The sequence below is a fragment of the Bos taurus genome, chromosome 23 (genome assembly GCF_002263795.3).
Source record: "Bos taurus isolate L1 Dominette 01449 registration number 42190680 breed Hereford chromosome 23, ARS-UCD2.0, whole genome shotgun sequence".
Taxonomy (NCBI): domain Eukaryota; kingdom Metazoa; phylum Chordata; class Mammalia; order Artiodactyla; family Bovidae; genus Bos; species Bos taurus.
In genome coordinates this window covers 33,082,512-33,109,462 of record NC_037350.1, presented here as the reverse complement: position 1 = coordinate 33,109,462, position 26,951 = coordinate 33,082,512, and the positions used below count along the sequence as shown (strand labels likewise).

Here is a 26,951-nt window from a genome sequence, read left to right as displayed (position 1 = left end):
TTCATGCCCTCAATTCTATTAATATTTATCAACATGTCTATAATTAGCTGGTCTAAGAGTTCTTTACACAACAAAGATTTACTATATAGAACAGGGAACTATCTTCAATATCTTGTAACAAACTATAGTGGAAAAAGAATTGAAAGAAAAGATTCAAATTACTTTGCTGTATACCTAAAACTAACACAATATTGTAAATCAGCTATACTTTGTTTAAAAAAAGAAGAGTTCTCCTTTAGAATTTAACTTTCTGGAATTAGGTAAATAATTATTCATTTATTCCCTAAGAAAGAAAAGGAATAAAATAGAAAGAAGGTAGAATATTCTAGGTTAATAATCTATCCTATTAATAACAAGAAAAATGGTTTGTAATATTCATCATCACCATCACAATATAACAGCCATTGATAATAGTCCTTTTATTCACAAGGCAGTTTTACATACTATTTTCATATTATTTGAAGTTCCCACTAAGAATCTGAGAGAAGTAAGACAGATATGTGTCATCCACAAAAGGTATATAGAATGTTCTGGTTGAATTAGCTGAAATTCTGTGGTTTATCAGTCAGAAGTTAGTTTCCAGTTTCTCCAAAGCAAGTCTCTAAGTATCAATGGGTAAGGAACACAAAGAATGAAAAAGAGTCAAGGTTGCTTTCTCCTGATCTTTTTCACTTTTAACACTGCCTTTGCCAAGGCAGTTGATAAACTCTTCATGAGTCACACTCCTTCACCCTGGACCTGCCTGAGCCTGGAGAGAGGACTTGAAGATTAAGCAGTTCAGAAAGTACCTGTGGAGGAAGCTTCAACCCGCTGCTCTTGCATCTACAAAGGGCTCTCAAGGCCTCAGATCTTCACCAACAAACCAAGGAAGAAAGGTGGTGGAGGAAGCCCAGACATGATTAGATGCCAGGCCAGGAAGGTAAAAACTTCACAGTGTTTCAGTAAGGTAATCTATGGTCTGAATTTCTCCATTGAAAGAGGATAAAGTAAAACTAGTCCTAGAAAAAACCCGTGCTAATCTACACAGAGGATTACCCAGGAATTTACTGACAACAGAGATAATGCCTTACAATTATTGTATAAAATGATTTCCTAATAGGCGATCAAGCAGAATTAAGGGAAACATGATCCAGGACTGGTTGGTAAACACAGGATGGGCATTCATGTGGAATGGCGAGTGAACAGATTCTGTGATGCTCCAAAGGGTAGACCAATAAATAGGAGGGAAAACAAGCCAAAAAAAGAAAGAAAAGTCAAATCGCTCTTTTAATAATGTTCTAAGAATCAGATTATTAAGGAGACAGTGAAGAGAATACACAAGATGTTTCCTCATCATTAGACACATCAAATTAGTGAAAGAAATATCAGCACAAGGGTTACCACAACCAGGCTGGTGACGATCAGCAAAGTTCTTTGAAGCAACAGCATCTCTATAGAACAGACAAATACACAGATAGAGCACTAATTAGAGAGATCCCATTGCTAGGCATGGCCAGAAGCATTAAAATATGCAAAAAGACTCAAAATGTGAAGAGAATCTATTAAAATACAATAAGAAAACTCTACTGGGAGAGAGAACAGGAGATACAAATACCAGGGGAGGGAAACCTTGTGTAATCTGGAAAGACAATAGACATTAAAGATAATAGTACTGTTAACAAAGAAACAAAAAATGAACTAAAACTCAACAGATGGCTTTAAAGTACTTAACAAAATTCATTTGCAAAAAAACAAACAGGCAAAAGGATATTTGGGGAATAAAAGAAGAGGTAATGGTAGATTCTAAAACTCACTGTAAAATCAAAAATCATCTATTAAAATATATGTGCTAAAATGACTTTTTATTAGGGCTTCCTCTATAACGGGGCTTCCCTTCCAGTGGTAAAGAATATTCCTGCCAATGCAGAAGACACAAGAGACTTGGGTTCAATCCTTGGTTGGGAAGATCCCCTGGAGGAGGAAATGGCAACCCACTCCAGTATTCTTGCCTGGGAAATCCCATGGACAGAGGAGCCTGGCGGGCTACAGTCTGTGGGGTCACAACAGGTCAGACATGACTAAGCATGCATGCACTACTCACTACTCCTCTATAACAAACCAGGAGTAACAAAACAGTGGGATGGGAATTACTATTTAAGAAGTGCCATCATGATAATGAATATATGTTTCCAACAAGGAGGAAAATTTACTTGAATGTTCAAAAGACAAACAAAAAACTTAATGGGAATAGTTTTTAAAAAGAAAGAGAAGGAAGGAAAAGTACAATATTAGTTTCAAACACAGGGACAAAATTAATTTAGATCAATTAAGGAATTAGATATTATCAAAGACTAATGCAGCAGGAAAGTAGCTGAACATCTATTGACATTATAAAATATTATGAGGAGCCTCACAAACACCACTGTAGCCTAGAAGAACTAATGCATCCTAGGAATAGGGGCTAGAGGAAACCAGAGGCATGCCATGACAAGACTGAAAGAAAACAGAGGAAGATGGCCAAGATGTACCTCTCTATGGGGACTTCCCTGTAACAACCTGGTACAACGCCAATTTATAAGTTCCATTTCCAGGCTAAGTGGACCACACATATACGTAAGAACAACAAAACTTTTTATTAACACAAAGCTAAGTGCCGAGGCAGAAGCAAAGCAAAAATCTGTTTAGAGGGACAGTCCTGGATACGAAGCACATAGAACTCCACCAGAAAAGCAATTCCCATTGAAAATGAACCACCGTAATAACAAGAGTAATACACCTTAGGGAACAAACCAGTACAAAGGAGAGGTGGCAGATGTTAACACATGGGAGCAAGAAACAGAAGTAAAAAGTGTACCAAAGAGACACTACAGAGTAAGTATGTTTGAAGTGGTAAAGCAGATTAAAGTGAAAAGAGGAGACAAAAATTAAAAGACATAGTTTAAAAGATGCAATCAGAAGTTGTATAACTAGAAATAAAGTCATTGGAGTCATGTCAATGTATGGCAGAAGCCACTACAATATTGTAATTAGCTGCCGATTAAAATAAATTAATTAAAAAATAAAACTCAATGAAATGAAATGGAAGCTGTAACTCAAGAAATAACCTGAAACGCAATTCAAAGAAATAAGCTGAAAATGCAAAGGACAGAATAAAGTCCTGAAGTAAAAAAAATGGCCCAATATACGTCTTCTGATGACTCCAAAAGGAAAGAATAAAAAGAATTGGGAGGATTAAATAGCTATACTCCAAAACAAAATAAAATTTTTTATAAAAGAATTGTGAAGAAACAAAATGTAAAGAGAAAATAGCCAAGAAGGTTCTGGAATCAATGAAAGACAGAAATCTTCATATCCTGGAAGTACAAGAAGTTTTGAGCAGGTTGAAAATAATTCTATTCCTAATCTCTCTGAAACGAAACTGCAGAACTGGAAAGACAGAGATTAAACCTTGTGAAACCATCCCCATCACCATCCCCAGAATTTGTCATTATTCCAAATGGAAGCTTTGTGCCCATTAAATCATAACATTAGCCACTCATGGCAGTTTCCAGTAATCACTATTCTACTTTCTGTATCTATGAATTTCACTCTTCTAGATATTTCAAGTAAGTGGAATCATACAATATTGTCCTTTTGTATTTGGTTTACACCACTTAGCATATCTTCAAGATTCATCCATGTTGTAGCACAGTTACAATTTCCTTCCTTTTCCAGACCAAATAATATTCCATTGTATATAAGGATCACATTTTGATTATCCATTTATCCACTGATGGACATGACACTGAAGATTCTGAAGCAGAAGTGTGACATGTTCATATACCTACTTTACAGTAATCCTAGGAGGGGACTGATGGAGGAGGCAATGGCACCCCACTCCAGTACTCTTGCCTGGAAAATCCCATGGACGGAGGAGCCTAGTAAGCTGCAGTCCATGGGGTCGCTAAGAGTCAGACACGACTGAGTGACTTCACTCTCACTTTTCACTTTCCTGCATTGGAGAAGGAAATGGCAACCCACTCCAGTGTTCTTGCCTGGAGAATCCCAGGGACGGGGGAGCCTCGTGGGCTGCTGTCTATGGGGTCGCACAGAGTTGGACATGACTGAAGCAACTTAGCAGTAGCAGCAGGAGGGCACTGTGACTGTATTTGTGAACCAAGAGAAGATTTTGTTTCAAGAAAGTGAGAATAGTAAGAGGTCTAGTAAAATGAGATCAGAAGAAGTTTCTCCAGATTTGGGAGGAGCAGTTGCTGCACAGGAGTAGTTAGGAAATTCTGATATAAACGAGTGAAGACTAGTTAGTTAGCAGCATACTCCTAAATATGTGTGTCTTTCCCACAGGATAATAAAATGTTGAGCATTTGGCACCTAGAATTTGGATGTCTTGTAGTTTTAAGATAAGGAGGCTGAAGACACTGAATTAACAAAATATTTCAACCTCCTGATAAGTAGAAATACAATGAGAGAGAGTAAAGACAGCAATTTTATTGAAAATAAGTCATCTTAAGAGGTGGTTTTTGAAAACATTTTTAAGAAAGAAAACTATGTTATATTGACCAGAAGACATCCTACTCTTTATTTTAATGAGGGGGATAGAAAATAAGTGGTAAACTATGCTGATAATCACAACCTAAGAATAACAGGATCTTTATCCTAGAGAGGAGTAATACATACTTCCCCATCACATGAAAAAACATACCACACACACTAACATTTAAAATTTGTAGGTGGGGACTTCCCTGGTGGTGTAGTGGCCGAGACCCCACCCTCTGAATGCAGGGGACCTGGGTTCTATCCCTGGTCAGGGCACTAGATCCCATATGCCACAATTGGGAGCTTGCATGCAGCTAAGACTTTTGCCAACTCAAGGTGCAAAATTGAGTTAATTTACCCTCCATACTTAATAATTCTTTAAATTATAGCACAGAATAAAACTAACTTCGAAAATTTATTTTGAAATCGGAATTATCCTGTCTCTAGCTACATTGCTTAAATTAAACAGATGTTTCCTAGAATCCCTTGCTTTTATGAACTTAAGGAAAAGAATGCACAGCAGGCTAGACATAATACCACTTTCCAACAGGTAACATATTCTACCAATGTTATTTGGAAGGGATTACAGTACAACACCGTATCTTTAATCTATCTGTGTGTCATTTAAGAAGACTTATTTTGAAACCACCACCCGACTGTCAAATGATGCAAAAATAGATGCTATTTTGGCCCACCCATATTTACTACTTAACAGAAATAAAGCTTCTCACTATGGAATTCACATGAATAGTGTCTAAAAATACACATTTAAAAAAATAAATAGAGCAATAACTCACCAATTACTCCATGCCCATTACAGCAAAGCTCCTTCCTTATGGTATCAAATATAATTACCTGAAATTGACATGCCTTTAAGATTGTGATTATATTTATTATTGTTGTTGTAAAGATGCTACAAAGAAATATTTATGCATTTCTGATGATTTGATATTACAAATCAGAACAAGTTTTCTCATATTAAAATATTTCTATTTTTAGTGCCAAATTATTCTGAAGACATAGAAAATATTTTTTGAAAAGAAAACTTAGGTTGAGAACAATAATAACAACTAAATTTTACTGAAGTGGGCTTCCCTTGTGGCTCAACTGTAAAGCATCTGCCTTCAATGCGCAAGACCTGGGTTCGATCCCTGGGTTGGGAAGATCCCTTGGAGAAGGGAAAGGCTACCCACTCCAGTATTCTGGCCTGGAGAATTCCATGGACTACACAGTCACCAATAATCGGACTCGGCTGAGAGACTTTCACTTTCACCTTTTACTGAAGTGTTACTGCATGCCTGGCAACGAGTCAAGAGCTTTATGTATATGTATTGTATGTATATGCATTGCTTTCATTCATTCTTATAGGAATTCCATTAGGTTGTTCCTATTATTATCCCTCTTTTACAGATGAAAAAATTGAGTCTAAGAGAAAGTTAGGAATTTGTCAAATGTGACACAGCCACTAAGTGGCAGAGCAATGACCAAACCCAGGCCATCGGACCTGGCAATCTACATCACTGTCCCAGAAATAGTCATGCTTGACTCTACAAATTTATTTAAAGAGAATGCATCTTCTCTGTTTGGTAGAAAAAAATGAAAATTTAACAGTATATCCATTCTTTTACAATTAAAAATTATTGAAGCTCTCTTTTGACTGGTTTCATTGCATAGTGAGTTTGGCTGAATTATTTTTGTTATTCTGAAAGCAAATTAATTTCCTAAATTGGCATCTTAGATGGCAAAGGTGTGATGAATCTATCACCTGAGGTCCTAAAAAAGTCTTGATATATATTTGTAATTCTCTTTTTCAAATTTTTCAAATTCAAAGAGGAATTCAGCTTTCCATATGAAACAAAAGTCTACAGCTGAACTGATATTTCCAGTTTCCCTTGTCTATATGAAAAATCAGGTATAATAATAAGCACAAGATAAAATTTTACATTTGGCATAATTTCAGGAGTCTCCATGATTGTGGTCTTCTTGTAACGAACAATTTGAAACATCTGGACAATGAACATACATTTCAGGAATAAAGAAATAAACACTAACACTCCCTTCAAAATTTCTTGCTCTTTTGAGGGAGTTGTCTGAAATTGACTTTTTCTATTATTATCAAAGATATCATTCAATGTTTCTATTTAAGTACTGGAAAAAACACTAACATTTTACCCACAAACAAACATGTTTAGATGAGAAATCTAGCAACAAAAATGGATGAGTGTGTATATCATATTCTTTTCTCACTCCATATACTTAAGAGAAAGAATGATGGAAAGAATAATGACTTTCACAAACGAGGTTTAGGCTCTTGATTAATAATATAGTGATGAATATCCATTCTGTAGAGGAAGTTCAAAGGGAAGGAAGAAAAAGCCATGAAAAGGTTTTTAGCTTCAAATTATGGTTAAGATACACAGACAAAATGAATTTAGCAAATGATAGTAAAGATCACATAAATAATACCAAACGAAGTTTAAAGAAAACCGATTCTACAGGACTAAGAAATGCAATTCACGAGATTGGGAAAAGATGCAAATTTTCTCGACTCCACCCTACTAAGAAACAATCAATCGGTGCAGCAATCAAGAATAAGCCCTTTCCTAGATGGCCAGAAGAACCTTAAGAAACTCACCTCCTAACTCAGGGCGTCTTGATTTTATTTTTCTTTGGCATAACCTGCCTACTTGCTGCCCTCTCTTCCCATTACTCGGCCAGAGGGTTGGGAAGGGGGCTATTTTATCGAGGCGCTGCTGGCCAGGAGAGACTCTTGCCCAAACCGGAGACGGGATGAGGCTACTGCTGCGCTCGTACCTCCAGCAGTGACAGCGACTGTGGTCACCGCTTCTCTGCGCGAGGCCAGTCAGTCCCGCCGGGATTGGCACGGGTCTAGCCAAGATGCAACCAGGAAGGCCCCCGCCCGCCCCCGCTGCAGCTTCTGCTGGAGCTGGGATAGCGCGCGCCCGTGATTCAGCGCCTTTCTGCTGCGTGGTTACCACGGCGACGCGCGCGCACGCGCACACGTGCCCCCAGGGATGGGAGGGCAGCAGTCCTTACCCAGCTCTGGGCTCCCAGCTCGTGCTCCAAAAATGGGTACGCAAGCCACCCGGACTCCCACCCCGCAGGGGACCAAGCAGAAGGCTTTTGGGCAGCAGGGTGGTCTGCATTGCTCCACCTTTCCTTCACCAACCCCTCAGGCCACCTTGGTCCTAAATAGCCTGAGGAGATAAATACCTCTTCCAAATGCCCAGGCCAGGTTCAAGGGAGGCGTGAGCACAGTAGTTGGGTCAAAGACCCTTTGCAAATGTCTCCCCCAAAGCAAAGTCACCCCAGATGCACACGTCCTACTCCTCCAGCGGGAGCCTCTTTAGGCTTCCCGCTGATTTTGAGCACGTGTTGCTTTCTAAAAGGAGGATGGAAACCGGTGTTAGGAAGTATTGCATTATGGGAAGGTGATCATTTGACAATAGAACTCCTGTGTAAGATTATCCCTTGCATTTATAGTTTCCTTGTAAGAAAGATGCACACATCGAGGTGTGGCAATGTCAGATCAGATTAGATCAGTCGCTCAATCGTGTCCGACTCCTTGCGACCCCATGAATCCCAGCACACCAGGCCTCCCTGTCCATCACCAACTTCCGGAGTTCACTGAGACTCACGTCCATCGAGTCAGTGATGCCATCCAGCCATCTCATCCTCTGTCGTCCCCTTCTCCTCCTGCCCCCAATCCCTCCCAGCATCAGAGTCTTTTCCAATGAGTCAACTCTTCGCATGAGGTGGCCAAAGTACTGGAGTTTCAGCTTTAGCATCATTCCTTCCAAAGAAATCCCAGGGCTGATCTCCTTCAGAATGGACTGGTTGGATCTCCTTGCAGTCCAAGGGACTCTCAAGAGTCTTCTCCAACACCACAGTTCAAAAGCATCAATTCTTCGGCACTCAGCTTTCTTCACAGTCCAACTCACATCCATACATGACTACTGGAAAAACCATAGCCTTGACTAGACGAACCTTTGTTGGCAAAGTAATGTCTCCTCTGCTTTTGAATATGCTATCTAGGTTGGTCATAACTTTCCTTCCAAGGAGTAAGCATCTTTTAATTTCATGGCTGCAGTCACCATCTGCAGTGATTTTGGAGCCAGAAAAATAAAGTCTGACACTGTTTCCACTGTTTCCCCATCTATTTCCCATGAAGTGGTGGGACCGGATGCCATGATCTTCGTTTTCTGAATGCTGAGCTTTAAGCCAACTTTTTCACTCTCCACTTTCACTTTGATCAAGAGGCTTTTGAGTTCCTCTTCACTTTGTGCCATAAGGGTGGTGTCATCTGCATATCTGAGGTTATTGATATTTCTCCTGGCAATCTTGATTCCAGCTTGTGTTTCTTCCAGTCCAGCATTTCTCATGATGTACTCTGCATATAAGTTAAAGAAGCAGGGTGACAATATACAGCCTTGACATACTCCTTTTCCTATTTGGAACCAGTCTGTTGTTCCATGTCCAGTTCTAACTGTTGCTTGCTGACCTGCATACAAATTTCTCAAGAGGCAGATCAGGTGGTCTGGCATTCCCATCTCTTTCAGAATTTTCCACAGTTTATTGTGATCCACACAGTCAAAGGCTTTGGCATAGTCAATAAAGCAGAAATAGATGTTTTTCTGGAACTCTCTTGCTTTTTCCATGATCCAGCGGATGTTGGCAATTTGATCTCTGGTTCCTCCACCTTTTCTAAAACCAGCTTGAACATCAGGAAGTTCACGGTTCACATATTGCTGAAGCCTGGCTTGGAGAATTTTGAGCATTACTTTACTAGCATGTGAGATGAGTGCAATTGTGCGGTAGTTTGAGCATTCTTTGGCATTGCCTTTCTTTGGGATTGGAATGAACACTGACCTTTTCCAGTGCTGTGGCCACTGCTGAGTTTTCCAAATTTGCTGGCATATTGAGTGCAGCACTTTTACAGCATCATCTTTCAGGATTTGGAATAGCTCAACCGGAATTCCATCACCTCCACTAGCTTTGTTCATAGTGATGCTTTCTAAGGCCTACTTGACTTCACGTTCCAGGATGTCTGGCTCTAGGTCAGTTGTCACACCATCGTGATTATCTGGGTCGTGAAGATCTTTTTTGTACAGTTCTTCTGTGTATTCTTGCCATCTCTTCTTTTTTTTAATTTTATTTTATTTTTAAACTTTACAATATTGTATTAGTTTTGCCAAATATTGAAATGAATCTGCCACAGGTATACCTGTGTTCCCCATCCTGAACCCTCCTCCCTCCTCCCTCCCCATACCCTCCCTCTGGGTCGTCCCAGTGCACCAGCCCCAAGCATCCAGTATCGTGCATCGAACCTGGACTGGCAACTCGTTTCATATATGATATTATACATGTTTCAATGCTATTCTCCCAAATCTCCCCACCCTCTCCCTCTCCCACAGAGTCGATAAGACTGATCTATACATCAGTGTCTCTTTTGCTGTCTCATACACAGGGTTATTGTTACCATCTTTCTAAATTCCATATATATGTGTTAGTATACTGTATTGGTGTTTTTCTTTCTGGCTTACTTCACTCTGTATAATAGGTTCCAGTTTCATCCATCTCATTAGAACTGATTCAAATGTATTCTTTTTAATGGCTGAGTAATACTCCATTGTGTATTTGTACCACAGCTTTCTTATCCATTCATCTGCTGATGGGCATCTAGGTTGCTTCCATGTCCTGGCTATTATAAACAGTGCTGCGATGAACATTGGGGTACACGTGTCTCTTTCCCTTCTGGTTTCCTCAGTGTGTATGCCCAGCAGTGGGATTGCTGGATCATAAGGCAGTTCTATTTCCAGTTTTTTAAGGAATCTCCACACTGTTCTCCATAGTGACTGTACTAGTTTGCATTCCCACCAACAGTGTAAGAGGGTTCCCTTTTCTCCACACCCTCTCCAGCATTTATTGCTTGTAGACTTATGGATGGCAGCCATTCTGACTGGCGTGAAATGGTACCTCATAGTGGTTTTGATTTGCATTTCTCTGATAATGAGTGATGTTGAGCATCTTTTCATGTGTTTGTTAGCCATCTGTATGTCTTCTTTGGAGAAATGTCTATTTAGTTCTTTGGCCCATTTTTTGAATAGGTCATTTATTTTTCTGGAGTTGAGCTGTAGGAGTTGCTTGTATATTTTTGAGATTAGTTGTTTGTCCATTGCTTCATTTGCTATTATTTTCTCCCATTCTGAAGGCTGCCTTTTCACCTTGCTAATAGTTTCCTTTGTTGTGTAGAAGCTTTTAAGTTTAATTAGGTCCCATTTGTTTATTTTTGCTTTTATTTCCAATATTCTGGGAGGTGGGTCATAGAGGATCCTGCTGTGATGTATGTCGGAGACTGTTTTGCCTATGTTCTCCTCTAGGAGTTTTATAGTTTCTGGTCTTATGTTGAGATCTTTAATCCATTTTGAGTTTATTTTTGTGTATGGTGTTAGAAAGCGTTCTAGTTTCATTCTTTTACAAGTGGTTGACCAGTTTTCCCAGCACCACTTGTTAAAGAGATTGTCTTTAATCCATTGTATATTCTTGTCTCCTTTGTCAAAGATAAGGTGTCCATATGTGTGTGGATTTATCTCTGGGCTTTCTATTTTGTTCCATTGATCAATATTTCTGTCTTTGTGCCAGTACCATACTGTCTTGATAACTGTGGCTTTGTAAGAGAGCCTGAAGTCAGGTAGGTTGATTCCTCCAGTTCCATTCTTCTTTCTCAAGATCGCTTTGGCTATTCGAGGTTTTTTGTATTTCCATACAAATTGTGAAATTATTTGTTCTAGCTCTGTGAAGAATACTGTTGGTAGCTTGATAGGGATTGTATTGAATCTATAAATTGCTTTGGGTAGTATACTCATTTTCACTATATTGATTCTTCCAATCCATGAACATGGTATATTTCTCCATCTGTTAGTGTCCTCTTTGATTTCTTTCACCAGTGTTTTATAGTTTTCTATATATAGGTCTTTAGTTTCTTTAGGTAGATATATTCCTAAGTATTTTATTCTTTCCATTGCAATGGTGAATGGAATTGTTTCCTTAATTTCTCTTTCAGTTTTCTCATTATTAGTGTGTAGGAATGCAAGGGATTTCTGTGTGTTGATTTTATATCCTGCAACTTTACTATAAGCCATCTCTTCTTAATATCTTCTGCTTCTGTTAGGTCCATACCATTTCTGTCCTTTATCGAGCCCATCTTTGCATGAAATGTTCCTTTGGTATCTCTGATTTTCTTGAAGAGATCTCTAGTCTTTCCCATTCTGTTGTTTTCCTCTATTTCTTTGCATTGATCGCTGAAGAAGGCTTTCTTATCTCTTCTTGCTATTCTTTGGAACTCTGCATTCAGATGCTTATATCTTTCCTTTTCTCCTTTGCTTTTCGCTTCTCTTCTTTTCACAGCTATTTGTAAGGCCTCCCCAGACAGCCATTTTGCTTTTTTGCATTTCTTTTCCATGGGGATGGTCTTGATCCCTGTCTCCTGTACAATGTCATGAACCTCATTCCATAGTTCATCAGGCACTCTATCTATCAGATCTAGGCCCTTAAATCTATTTCTCACTTCCACTGTATAATCATAAGGGATTTGATTTAGGTCATACCTGAATGGTCTAGTGGTTTTCCCTACTTTCTTCAATTTCAGCCTGAATTTGGCAATAAGGAGTTCATGGTCTGAGCCACAGTCAGCTCCTGGTCTTATTTTTGCTGACTGTATAGAGCTTCTCCATCTTTGGCTGCAAAGAATATAATCAATCTGATTTCGGTGTTGATCATCTGGTGATGTCCATGTATAGAGTCTTCTCTTGTGTTGTTGGAAGAGGGTGTTTGTTCTGACCAGTGCATTTTCTTGGCAAAACTCTATTAGTCTTTGCCCTGCTTCATTCCGTATTCCAAGGCCAAATTTGCCTGTTACTCCAAGTGTTTCTTGACTTCCTATTTTTGCATTTCAGTCCCCTATAATGAAAAGGACATCTTTTTTGGGTTAATATAGGACCGAAATGGAGAAGGCAATGGCAACCCACTCCAGTACTCTTGCCTGGAAAATCCCATGGATGGAGGACCCTCGTAGGCTGCAGTCCATGGGGTCGCAGAGGCGGGCACGACTGAGCGACTTCACTTTCACTTTTCACTTTCATGCACTGGAGAAGGAAATGGCAACCCACGCCAGTGTTCTTGCCTGGAGAATCCCAGGGACGGAGGAACCTGGTGGGCTGCCGTCTATGGGGTCGCATAGTCGGACATGACTTTAGTGACTTAGCAGCAGCAGTAGCAGCAGGACCGAACATGAAGCCAGGGCACTGCTGAGGCCTTCTTTGTACATTCCCATGACTATTAAGTTTAGAGCAGTGCTATTGGAAGCAATGACTTTGGGAGAAATATTTCCTGTTAATTTTGCTTCTGGGTTAATCTGTACCTGTCCTCCCAGCCTGATCAACTGGTATTTCCACTCTTTAAGTCCTGAGTAGTTTTTGATGAACAATCCCCTTCTAGGCTATGCCCTTGGCTATGGCTGGGCCTTGAATGAGTTACTTGCTAAACCTTTCTTGTCAATTATAAAATACAGATGGTAATAGCATTTGTATAAGATGATTGTGGGGATTTGAGGAGTGCACAAAGAACAAAAACTATTCAGGACTGAAAGAGTGGAAACACCAATTGATCAGACTGGGAGGACAGGTACAGATTAACCCAGAAGTGAAATTAACAGGAAATATTTATGCCAAAGTCATGCAATAGCTGTAAAATGACATAACAACCTCCTCTTAGAATGAGTGCTTTCCTACCAGCCGCCCCTTTTTGCTTCACTATTTCTGTTAGCAACTAGTGATACCCCATTGCTGAATTCTCCTTCCCCCATGACAGCGCCCAATCCATAGTTAATCCCTGCTTCTCCCAACCTGCCTCTGAAAAAGAGTAACCCAACAGGACCAATCTGATTCCAAGACCCTCCTTCAAAGGAACCCAAACCTTACAAGACACTCCGTCCTTTCTCTTCTTATAGTGGCATTCCATTGTACCCCCGAGTGCCCTTTCTCCCCACATCAAGAAATCTGATGTACTCAGACAATAAGGCTGTTCCCAGGAGTCTCTAGATAAAAATTAAGTAATTAATATATGGGCTTAAAAATCTTTACATATATGCTTACATATACATGTAAGTTTAGCCTAGACTTCTAAACTCAGAGTCATTACAATGAATATCTATTTTGATACATGTAATACATATAATCAGAGAACTTAGCTGGTGGCTCAGACAGTAAAGCATCTGCCTGCAATGCGGGAGACCTGGGTTCAATCCCTGGGTCAGGAAGACCCCCCTGGAGGAGGAAATGGCAACCCACTCCAGTACTCCTGCCTGGAAAATCCCATGGAGGAGCCTGGTAGGCTACAGTCCATGGGGTCGCAAAGGGTCAGACACGACTGAGCGACTTCACTTCACAATACATATAATATCTACTTTCATACTGAATTATGAAAATATTAGCTGCCTCTCTAAGACACAGATGAGAGGCCACTGCCATTTCTCTTCAGCATTTATTGTGCTCCTGCTACACGCCAGACACTATCATAAATACTAAAGATAAAATGATGTATTTTTAGTGCAGCTTTCCAGATTTATCTGATCTTTATATGCTGTTGGTTGGGACATTTGTTCTTACTGAACTGCACAATAAAGGACAAGGACATACATTTTTTTGAAGGCGGGACCAACAGGTCTGCATGATTCAAGTACTTTCCATATCAGTGGCAAAGATGCTGCTTACCACATTGATACCTAAGATTCTGAGTTGGAATTTCAACAAGACCGGAAATAAGGTACACAAAGCTACTATACTGAGAAAACCTGAGATTCAAAGTAAAAACTCAAACAGGGGCTCTGTAATAACCTAGAAGGGTGGGAATAGGCAGGAGGTGGGAGGGAGATTTAAGAGGGAGGGGACGTATGTATACCTATGGTTAATTCATGTTGTTGTAGGACAGAAATCAAACCAATACTGTAAACCAATCAACTAAAAATTAATATTAAAAAAAGATACTGAGTAGTAGTAGTGTCTTTATTCTTGCATTAAGAACCATTGCCTATGGAAAGCAGATGAAAAGTAGTTTTATTGTTTTTTTAACTTCCAACTTGTTTCTTAGATTGTCACTATAAGCAGTAAATGGGAGGATATTTAACTTGGATGCTGAGTCATATTAAGGAAATGATATTCCTTTCCAGTTTTTAAAACAATTTGGTAATTATTTAATCTAATACACAGTACATTTTTTTTTAATATTTAGCCTGTCACTTATCCAGATTTTTTTTTTGGTAATATGAAGTGTGGTAGAGTTCTCCTAATTCTTCTTTCAAGTGAATAAGCAGTTTGTGCCCCAAACATCCTTTTCCCACAAAAATGAACTATAGCTTCCATAATATATGCTAAAAGATTAGCATTAATTCTCATTTTCTTAAATGATTAACATATACACCTCTTTTCCATTATGACAAACCATATGTATATATTCAGTGTGTCTTTTTTCAGGTGTTTTGCTTGTTAATTTTGACCCTCCTGATGAAAACAAGGTTCTGCCACTTCTCTTTCCAGTTATTTACCACCAGTTTTCCTCTCTGTATACTGAGGAAGTCAATATATTCTTGGTAATACTTGGCAGAGTGAGAAGTAATGTAGAAAGCTGCTTTCTTCCACACAAAGGTGAAGCTGCAGTAGCTGTGGAGCCAGAAGTAGGAAGCAGGTAATGATTTCAATTCCATCATGAGCACAAAAGCATGTTAAAACAAACTATAAACGAGCAAAATTCTTTATTTAGAGTATACTCGCTTATGGGGGAAAAAAATGTTTCCTTAAAGCAGAGAAGTGTTCCTTATTCACCTCCTGAATTTCTCTTTACACATTTTTCTCTTAGAAAAAAAGCCCAATGCCTCTGGAAAACTGACTTTAATCATTATCAAGCCTAACTTTGCCTCTGTTCGGCGACATAACTACAAACACAAGTTTTTTAAAGTTAAGGAATTTTAAACCATGAGTTCATTTCTAGCTTACCAATTAGGCACTGTTAACTGACAAAAAATCTGATGGACAATAACTATCAGATAATCTGGATTTATGAAATAGTATTAAGAGATCCAATCCCAAGGACCCTGTAATCTTTTTTTTTTTTAAGACTTATTTAAAATATAACTATTTTGGTACCTGATTTTAAAAAGTAATCTAATATAAAGGCTAGTCCACAGACAAAATGTGGCCCTGCTTGAAATCCAGCCAGCAGCTACGAGCACTATTAAAAGCTCTGGTAGCCACTGTGACCTTGCATTAAGAAGCCTCATGTTTTCAACACAGGTATGCTTTAGTTTAAATGAACATTAAGATTTAGTTCTGAAATCTGAGGCCACAATACAAAAAATAAAATCACAGTAGTTTTTCCTTCTGTTACAATGATCCAGTTTATAATTCCTCCTTGTTAAACTACCTTTCCAGGACAGATAGAAATTATAATTGAAATTATAATCACAGAACAAAATCCTTTCAAACATTTAAAACTCATATTTGAAAAGCAGTTCACAATATTACATCTAAGGTGCACAGAAGACCCCAGTGATCACTGGGAAATCTACCACAGTCCAGTTTTTCCAGCCCAAGCAGGTCCAAACTTTGGGGAATAATGTGGCCACCTTCTGCTGCAGCTCTAAAAAATATTCGATCAAAACGAAGTTTACAATTAGCAGCTATTCCAAGATTAGAGTTCATTTGTGTATCCCATGTATACTGGCAATGCTTAGGTTTGCCCAAAAACTCCCAGACATCCAAAATGTTGTTGGGTAAACCACCACATTTGGTAACCTGAAAAGAAAAACAAAGAACTCTTTTCAGTCTTTTTTCCCTTAAGTTAAAAAGGCCTTTACCATGACTGCATCTAAGCACAATTTTTCCAATCAGAATGCCCCAGATTATTTGCTGATGCACAAATGCAAAACTGGGTACAACTAGATATTTTATAGAGGTATTTTACTGCATGATAATAAGTAGGTAATAAAGATATCAAGAGAGCCAGAGAGGTCTGAAATTTGCCCTTTATCTTCTGACATAAATAAATTCCTAATTTTGGGTATCAGATAAAACCCAGGAGACTGAAAACCTATGGCCTCAGTTATTGTTATTAGTAGTTTTTAAAAAATGAATGTAAGTGTAGAGAGGGCAAAACTGTTACTCTAAGCTATAAATTTAGATGTATACCATTTTATACGATCTAATAATGTCAAATATCTGCAGTTTTATTTGAAATTTACTAACAACATTAAGTTTTCCTCCCATTCACTCTAGGATTTAAAAGAAACTTTTATTGTGGTAAAGTATACATAAAATGTATGACTTTAACACTACAGTTCTATGGCATAGGGTTCCAATTTCTCCACATTTCTGCCAACACTTGTTATTTTCTTTTTTTTTTTAAATAATAGTCATGCTAATGACTGTGAAGTGGTATCTCATCATGGTTTTGATTTGCATTTTTCTCATGACCAATGATATTAAACATCTTTTCAAGTACTTATTGGCCATTTGTATGTCTTCTTTGGAGAAATATCTTAATCTTTTGCCTTTTTAACTTTTTATTTTGTATTGGGATTTGGCCAGTTAACAATGTGATAGTTTCAGGTGAACAGAGATGGAATTCAGCCATACATATACATGTATCCATTTTCCCCCAAACTCGCCTCCCATCTAGGCTGCCACATAACACTGAGTAGAATTCCATGTGCATTTTACCTATTTTTTAATGAGGTTTTTTTTAAAACTGTAGGAGGTCTTTGTATATTTTGAATATCAATCACTCATCAGATATATGACTTGGAAATATTTTCTATCATTCCATGGGTTGTCTTTCACGCCACTGATACTATACTTTAATGCACAAAAGTTAATTCTGATTAAGTCTACCTTATCTATTTTTTCTTTTGTTCTCTGTGCTTTTGGTATCATATCTAAGAAATCACTGCCAAATCCAATGTTATGAAGGTTAAAAAAAAAAGGTTTTTAAAATCTCAGTAGGAAGAGTTAGGGAAAACTAGGCTGGTTCAATCTTTGTTCTTCTCACCTTGCAACTAGAGAAACTGAAACTAAAGCGACCTTTGCTAAACTCTTCTAATATTATTTTCTCTACACCCCTCTTTTTAATCAATATATATTGTTTTGTGTTGTCCTTTTCATATGCAATATATATATTTCACTAATAAAGTAACAGCCTCTTCTGCCTCTGCCTTCCCTGTGCAAGGCAAATAGTACAGTCTAAATAATTATTCACTGAACTGCATCTGCAAGGCCACTTACAAATAATGAACAAATGAAGGTCCTAGTTTTAATAGCTTTAGTCAAAAGACATGTAGGGGACTTCCCTGGTGGTCCAGTGGCGAAGACTCTGTGCTCCCAATGCAGGAGACCCCTGTGTGATCCCTGGTCAGGGAACTAGATCCCACATGCCTCAACTAAGAGTTTGCATGCTGCAACTAAAGACCCCACATGCCACAACGAAGATCCAGTGCAGCCAAGAACAAAATTAAAAAAAAAAAAACAAAAAAACACCAAAAACACAAGAAATCTAAAGGAATTTCCACAGCAATAAATTGCCCATAAACACTGAACTGACTTCATCACTCACTTCTTGATCCCTGAGATTTGTATCTCCAGCAAATATAACTGTAGCTGATCCTGGAGCCTCTTGCATTTTCTCTAAAACCATTTTGAACTGATTCATTCGTTCCTTAGCGTGCCCTCTGGTGCTTTCCAAATGAGAAGTCATAAGGCAAAGTTCATTTCCTGACACACTCACCTGCAACAAGATAAATAAATGATGAGAGCTGAGAAAATGATCCACTATTAACACTGAACTTTGTTAACAGAATCAGTAATTATTCAATTGATTGGTTACATATTAAGATTTATTAAAGTGAAACTGTATCATTAGCACTGGGCTTATCTCTAAAAGGTCAAAGAAGACTCCCAAAGAATACTGAGCAAGTACCCACTAATACTGCAAGACCTAACCCCAATGTCCACTCCACTGTGAGCCCTTTCCCAATGTCCCAGGTCTCGGTGGCTCCCTCTTCTATCCTCCTACAGCACACTGTAGACTGTTCATGAGGTCCCGCAGATTAAATTGCAGCACAATTACCTCTCTCCTACAAAGCTGTTGAATCATTTCAAAGCAAAGAAGGCTCTTTTATTTTCTACTATAGTATCAAGAGCTGGGCACATAGGTAATTCCAAATAATGTCAGTTAAATGATGAATGAATGAATGAGAATCACATACCATTTACAATGAAGATACCAACAATGTAAGACCTGTCAATATTTCAACTAATTGCCCGCAGAGTCAAGTCCAAATTCTTTCATACTGGGCATTCATGATCTCTTATCATCTGGATTCAACCTACTTTACTAGCCTCTCATCACACTACCCCTCTTTGTACTCTCTACACTCAACTGAATAGATGCTCATTTCGAGCTATACATGCCCTCTTTCATATAAACATACTCTGCTATTGGCAATTTATACAAGTTTGCTCATGGTGGTTCTGCCACCAGCACTGTTCTTAACGTCTATATTTTACATATTTTTCAGGGCCCAATTCAAATACAACTTCCATCATGAAACCGTCACTAAACAATGCGGCTGAAAGTCATCTCTTCTTTCTCTAAGCTTTCAAGGCACATGATTACAGCTCTCCTACAGCATTTATGCCTTTCCTTTATTTTAGTTACTATACATATAATCTCTCCCCTGCTAATATAGGAATTCTATGAGAGCAAGACCTATTTGACTAATTTTTGAAAGACTCACAGAACGCAACACAGTACCAATTACAGTGCATTTAATTAAAAAAAAAACTAGAAAGCAAATGTGGAATGTTAGCAAACTCATATATTAAGAAAATATCAATGAATCAAGGATCTTATTTTTGCTAATTTGTTTATATTTGAAATGTGTCTAAAAATTTAATTTATAAAGTTCTTTAAGACTATTTAAAAGAATCTGTAAGTGAGGAGTAAATATTTCTCTAAATACAATGTTTTATTTTTTTTAAAGCCATCATCAGGGAGCTGTGAAAAAATTAGTTCATTCTTCTTTTTAAGTCAATTAAAAAAAATTACTTACATGAACACACAAAAGGTTTCTCATCATTTGCGTATTTGGAAAAGGAATAATTTCTTGGCTTTTAAACTTCACTCTTGATTTCTTCAACATTATAGCTGTGAAATATCCTTCTTCACGACCTTCAGGTATTTGTGGAAAAGAATGTAGGCTGAGAGGTCAGGGGTATTTGCAGTTTACCCCAAGTTCTCCTACTAAAAATTCTATTTTAACAAACAGGTACAGATTTTAAATGGATCTACATGTTAAGAGTAAACTATTACTTCAGAATAGTTGAAGATGGCCAACCAAGTCCCGACAATTGAAGTATGGAAGAAATACAAAAATGTAGCTGGAAATATGAAGAAATACAAAAATAAAAATGAATTTACATAAATGCCCCAAACAGTTAAAAGTGCTAATACCAAATATAAAAATCTGAAAAAATTTTGAAAGGCAAGAGTATGAGACAAATTGAGGCAACTTGATAGGAAGTTACTTTTAACTCTGAAAGCACCAGAAAAATCACAGTAAGTGAATAAAAAATTTAGAAAGTAAAAACTTGCAAGAAGAAAAGAGAACAGAAGTGGAGGGGCAGTGAATAAAAGCTTCCAAGTTTTTCAGAAAACAAAGCAGATGGAGAAGGGGTGACTGGTTTATCAGAATAGAGGGAAACCAGGAAAAGAAAAGGGACAGATGGGAGGAAGAGCTGGAGAGGGAGGGGCAGGGAGGAGGGCAGCAGACTAGGAAGACAGCAGCTGGGCAACGCAGCCTAAGGAAAGGAGGAGGGAGACGGAGGGAGGGATGGAGAGAGAGAAAAAAGAGTTTTCTAGAACCGAAGGTTATGAACCTCCAGATTGAAAAGTCCTACAAAGTGTTAAGCATAATAAATGAAAAATACACTGGATTTAGAAAGAAGAGGCTCAAAGTTTCCTGAACAGGAATTAGAATGGCATCAGACTTCAGATCATCAATAATGGAAACCAGAAAATACTGAAATCAGGCTTTCAAAATTCTGCAGGAAAATGACTTTCTACCCAGAAATCTACGTCCAGTTAAACTATCAAAGAACTCTGAGGATAAAATACTGGCACATGCAAACAGGATGGGATTCAACACTTCACTCCCCTCTGCTACTTCTTAGGAAGTCACTAGAGGAATGTGCTCCAACAAAATGAGGAAGTAAGGCAAGAAGGGACAAAGCGTGGGATTCAGAAAACAAGATAACAGAACACAGGCAAAAGGAATCCCCAAGAGAATGCAGAAAAGTTGTCCCACAAAAAGAGAGAAAGACAAAGAGAATTCTCCCTTCAGCAATTCCGGATTAAAAAGTAAATCAAAATTGAAATCATATACTAGGCAAAAGTGAAAGTCAAAGAAAACATGAGATTTAGCCAAAAATCATGAAATGAAGCCAAAGTGGTACACTAAATGCACTTAAATAAAAACAAAATAGATGAAAAGTTAAAAACTTAAATATTAAGAGCAAAAAGGTAGAAAAAGAACAAAAATAAATAAAAAGAAATTGGTAAAGACTCTTTGAAAAACATAACCACAATGAGATCATCACACCTGAACATTTTCTAACAATCTGATTTCACCAAAAAGCTAATCCATGCCTTAAATTTTGGCAATTTACATTTTTCTGAAAAATCATCCATTTTAACCTCTTCTTCACATATATAACATCTTCTCCTATGATTTTTTTAGTATCAGAGAGTGTGACTTCTTTTTCTCAAGCTTACTTTATTTGTGCTTTTCCCCGCTATGTTCCAATTGTTTAACTTTGATTTATCTCTCTCCTTGACTTGTTTTTCAAAAAAAAAACCAGTTAAATAACAGAAAAATTGTTACCTGTAATAATCTTGTAACTACTTGCTTTCTTCTTTAGGTAGGCATAATATGGGGGAATGACTTCCTGTAGAAATATCACATCAGGGCTGTACCTAATTAAACACATCAATTCATAATAAGTACCAGTACCAGGTATACCATTTGCAGCTACCTATTAGGAAAATATTACAGCATAAAAGAAACACAGAATTATAGTCCTCTAGGACACCTACTATTTGATGTTTACATTGATCTTTGATAACTATAAAATGAGAAAGATCTGTGTTACTTAACACATAATACTGTAAAGGTCAAATTAAAAAAAAACAACATATATATGACAACCCTTTAAAGTCAGAAGAACTGGAATCACTGACAGTAGACACCCAGTAATATTAAGAGCTTCCAATTGTCTTATACTCTAATAGATGCCTGAAGAGTTGTCTCTGTCTGTCCTCTTGAAACAGTTATTATCCATGATGAAGAAAATGGAGCTCCGAGCTCCAGAGAATTGAAGTGGCTCTCAAGTGGTTCCACAAGGTCACAGAGCCAGTGTGTGGATCAGATTCGGATCACACTGGCAATTTTCTTTTCACAGTAATAATTATATAACAAATTTAGTAAGTAAAACAGTACCAGAAGGCTTCAAACAAAAGTTAGCGTTCCCTCTGAACCCCAACCCACCGTCCTGCTCCCAGAGGCAATCACTCCTGATTCTTTCTGATATTTCCTCTGAGAGCTGGACTCTGAAGTTAGGACCGATTGCAAAGCCCATAACCTTGATCTACTACCCTCCTTGTAGGCAGGTAAGACACATTATCACACTATCATGAAGCAGATGTAATAATACTTACAAAGTTAAATAGGAACACACCCCTCGAGCCCTCTCTAGGAGATTGTTCATGTCCAATCCATCAATATTCCAGGTAATGAAAGAGAATACACTGCCATCTTCTTGCTGAACACTTTTATCTTCAGATGTGCTGGTTTTAGAACTAATGGAATCATTTGTTTCTTCCTTGGTTAGGTCAACACTGGCAAGAGCAGAATGAAACACAACTCTGCAAATAATCTGATTAACTTAAAAATCATTTTTCAAATCTTTGTAGCCCTCATTTTACAGGTAAGTAAAATTCTCTTGCTGAAATTGTATTTACGTTATTTTTATTGCAATTCATGATCAATTTTGGATTTCACATTTATTCTTAGTCTTCCTCATTGCGAAGTTGGGCAGGGGTAAGTACATTTTAAGAGTCCTAAGACTATCTGCCTATGGAAGACCAAGAGTCTGATGACTACAGAAAACTAGATTCTGTGTTATGCAAAAGTCTGCTCACTTAGAACCAACTTAATACCCCTCAATGATATAGGTCATTAAAGTAACTTTATAGACTACAACCCCAAATTAGATTGAGTACGTAAGATTTCCACATTTACTTGGATTCATTTTAAACCATATTTGAAATATGGTTTCACTGTGCCAGATAAGGAACGGCTACAATTCTGCTATTCGCCTCACTGAGAGGTGAAGTCCAATGAACACCCTTCTCCTTGAATCTGGGCTTCAGTGACTTACTTGATCAACAGAACACAGTGAAAAGGATATTCTGGGATTTCTGAGGCTTGGACATTAGAAGCCTTGCAGCTTTCACTCCAGTCTTTTGGAACCTTTGTCCAAGAACCTTGAGCTCTCACAAGAGCAGTCTGACTGCTCTGTGACTGCCATGCTGGAGAGACCACATGTGTGGCTTCCAGTCCTCAGGCCAGCCTGACCCCACCTCTCCCATCAAGGCTTCGACATTTGAGTGGAGGGACAAACATTACTAAAAGGTGACTCCTAAACATTTATAAAATACACACAAATTTAAGAACTAGGGTTTTGTATTTATAATTTTAATGTATTTAATGCCAGTATTTTAACTTCTTTTAGAAAATTGTTTTTTATTTTATGGCCTTGCCACGCAGCTGGCAGGATCTTAGCTCCCCAATTAAGGACTGAACCCCAGCAACAGCAGTGAAAGCTCCAAGTCTTAACCACCGGACCACCAGGGAACTCCTCTCCTATTTTTCGTTTTAATCGAAATATAATTAACCAGGATTGGGGACGAATCCATATCAGGTGCCTCCTGATGTAATGCACTGAGGACGACACCCTATCACTTCTGTGCCACACAGTATAATGTATATAAACATCATACCAGTTTCAGGTACACAATATAATGATTCAATATTTGTATACACTGCAAAATGCTCGCCACTCTAAGTTAACTATAAACTTTCTTTGGAAATAATTTCAGACTTTCAGAAAACAGTAAAAAGAATTCTATTCACCTTTCATACAAATAAACGTTAACATTTTACTTATTTAACATTTACCTGCTTTACTTGTTATTCAGAAATATTTGCATAAGTATTTTGAATGCACTGATCCCCTGGAGAAGGAAAGGGCAACCCATTCCCTATTTTTGCCTGGAGAAGCCCATGGAGAGAGAAGCCCGCGGGCTACAGTCCATGAGGTCAAAAAGAGTTGGACGTGACTGAGTGAGCAAACACACACACCTAAAGATAAGGACATACATATATACCGGACATGACTGAGTGCTCAAACACACACACCTAAAGATAAGGACACACATATATACCCTAGTACAATTATAAGAAAAGTAACAAAGGAGGAAGAAAAAGGTTCTAGGCAGAGGTAATAAATACCTTTATAACAGCTGAAACGCAAGAAAAAAAAGACCCACTGGAGAAAAGTTGGACATGTCTAGAATATGAAGTCAAGTGGGCCTATGAACAAAGCTAGCTGAGGAGATGGAATTCCAGTTGACCTATTTCAAATCCTAAAAGATGATGCTGTGAAAGTGCTGCACTCAATATGCCAGCAAATCTGGGAAACCCAGCAGTGACCACAGGACTGGAAAAGGTCAGTTTTCATCCCAATCCCAAAGAAGGGCAATGCCAAAGAATGCTCAAACTACCACACAATTGCACTCATCTCAGAGGATAGCAAAGTAATGCTCAAAATTCTCCAAGCCAGGCTTCAACAGGACGTGAACCATGAACTTCCAGATGTTCATGCTGGATTTAGAAAAGGCAGAGGAATCAGAGATAAAATTGCCAACATCTGTTGGATCATAGAAAAAGCTAGAGAATTCCAGAAAAACATCTACTTAAGCTTTATTGACTACGCCAAAGCCTTTGACTGTGTGGATCACAACTGGAAAATTCTTCAAGAGATGGGAATACCAGACCACCTTACCTGCCTCCTGAGAAATCTGTATGCAGGTCAAGAAGCAACAGTTAGAACTGGACATAGAACAACAGACTGGTTCCAAATTGGGAAAGGAGCACGTCAAGGCTGCATATTGTCACCCTGCTTATTTAACTTATATGCAGAGTACATCATGAGAATGCTGGGCTGGATGAAGCACAAGCTGGAATCAAGACTGTCGGGAGAAATATCAATAACCTCAGATGACACCACCCTTATGGCAGAAAGTGAAGAGGCACAGAAGAGCCTCTTGATGAAGGTAAAAGAGAAGAGTGAAAAAGCTGGCTTAAAACTCAACATTCAAAAAACTAAGACCATGGCATCCAGTCCCATCACTTCATGGTAAATAGATGGGGAAACAATGGAAACAGTGTCAGACTTTATTTTCTTGGGCTCCAAAATCACAGCACATGGTGACTGCAGTCATGAAATTAAAAGACGCTTGCCCCTTGGAAGAAAAGCTATAACCAACCAAAACAGCATATTAAAATGCAGAGACATTGCTTTGCCGACAAGGTCTGTCTAGTCAAAGCTATGGTTTTCCCAGTAGTCATGTATGGATGAGAGAGTTGGACCATAAAGAAAGTTGAGCGCCAAAGAACTGATGCTTTTGAACTGTGGTGTTGGAGAAGACTCTTGAGAGTCCCTTGGACTGCAAGGAGATCCAACCAGTTAATCCTAAAGGAAATCAGTGCTGAATATTCATTGGAAGGACTGATGCTAAAGCTGAAACTCCAATACTTTGGCCACCTAATAAGAAGAAATGACTCACTGGAAAAGACTGACGCTGGGAAAGATTGAAGGCAGGAGGAGAAAGGGACGACAGAGGATGAGATGGTTGGATGGCATCACCGACTGGACGGACATGAGTTTGAACAAGCTCCGGGAGATGGTGATGAACAGGGAAGCCTGGTGTGCTGCAGTCCATGGGGTCGCAGAGTTGGACACGACTGAGCGACTGAACCGACTGACTGACATGCCTGGAAGTTTTGTGGGGTAGGAAAGAGAGCGTGACAAGAGACGAACCCAGAAAGACAGGCAGTGGTCAAACCGTGGGGAAACCTGTAAGGCACACAGACTTTAAGAGCAGAAGTGCAGGAATTGGGGAGGGAGCACTGGAATAACAGGGGCGGATGTGCATTTTATAAAAACCATTATCCTGGCCGGCCAGCAGAGAGTAAACAAACAACAGGACGCAAGGAGACCACCAAGCTACCATTCTTTAGTAGAGGATTTTGTGTCTCATCCATTTCGAAACGCTCGCTTACGTATTCCCTACACCTGGAGTAAAAAATTACATTTCTGGTATTTCTCCCTCGGACTCCAAAGTACATCCGAAGTGACACAGCCTGGACTTCTCGGGAGAAGCGTGAGCCCCGCGGCTGGGGCAGGTCTCATCTCCACCAACCCTTCTTCTCCGGCTACTCAGACCCGAGGCCCGTCTCTGCGCAGACCCGCCGCCTAACTCGATGGCAGGTCCCGCATGCCCAACGCAACCTGGTACCCGACCGCCTCCGCCCGAACGGGTCCCCGGCCCGTCGTCACTCACCAGGACCCAGGCTCAGAGAGGGACTCGGGACGGCTTTCTGAAGCGCTCTCCTCCACGGCCGGCTCGAAGTAGGAGTTCAGCGCTCTCTGCAAAACAAAAACACAGGGATGGGAGGTACGCCTGCATCACCAAAGTGAAGAGCCGGCAAGAGAGAAGTAGCGAAAGCTTACTTCCATCTCCCAGTCGTTCTCGGCCAGGTAGCACTGAGCCACAGCGGCGTCACAACTCGCGACCGAAGCAAACTCCACACACATGAGTTTCCGCTTCTTAACCTCGGGCTCCCCCTCCTCTAGCTCCGCCTCCGGCCCAGCCTCCGGACCGCTGTTCCGCTCCATCGGTTCCCCGCAAGTTCACTGCACCTTGAACCTGGCCCGGAGTTGGTGGGGTGGGTGGTGGAAAGGGCGGGGACGGTCAGGCGCCAGACTCTGCACAGGCGCCCAGCGCCCGCGGTGCTAGCCTATCAACCACCGGCGGGGAAACAAACGCTCACCTCTCGGAAGACCGTAGAGCGCATGCGCAGCAAGAAAGTCGGCCCGGGATGGCGAGGGCCAAACGGCACATGCGTGCGCTGTCGCGACGCGGGCTGAACGTCAGTGACGAGGTGCTAGACGTCAGTGCGCCAGCTGCCA

General features: G+C 39.3%; 2 protein-coding genes across 4 annotated transcripts in view; both read right to left on the bottom strand.

The window, feature by feature from the left end:
- The window catches only part of KIAA0319, a 76,258-nt gene extending 68,695 nt beyond the window's left edge, over nt 1–7,563 (bottom strand). Inside the window, exons 1-2 of one of the 3 annotated variants that reach the window (XM_005223817.4) lie at nt 7,148–7,563; nt 5,310–5,367 (exon numbers count right to left, since the gene is read on the bottom strand). The gene's annotated coding sequence lies outside the window, so the exon portion shown is untranslated. The remainder of the gene's footprint in view (nt 1–5,309; nt 5,368–7,147) is intronic. The other 2 variants (XM_002697538.5, XM_024983873.2) reach the window with 2 other exon arrangements.
- Nucleotides 7,564–14,576: 7,013 nt separating this feature from the next.
- TDP2 (tyrosyl-DNA phosphodiesterase 2) lies at nt 14,577–26,705 on the bottom strand. Its single transcript, NM_001105341.1, has 7 exons — nt 26,493–26,705; nt 26,323–26,408; nt 22,354–22,533; nt 21,521–21,612; nt 19,691–19,809; nt 18,193–18,363; nt 14,577–16,379 (listed from the first exon to the last, which is right to left on the bottom strand). The coding sequence occupies exons 1-7, from the start codon at nt 26,655–26,657 to the stop codon at nt 16,098–16,100; spliced, it is 1,095 nt and encodes a 364-aa protein (NP_001098811.1). The 5' UTR covers nt 26,658–26,705; the 3' UTR covers nt 14,577–16,097.
- Between the last annotated feature and the right edge of the window lie 246 nt (nt 26,706–26,951).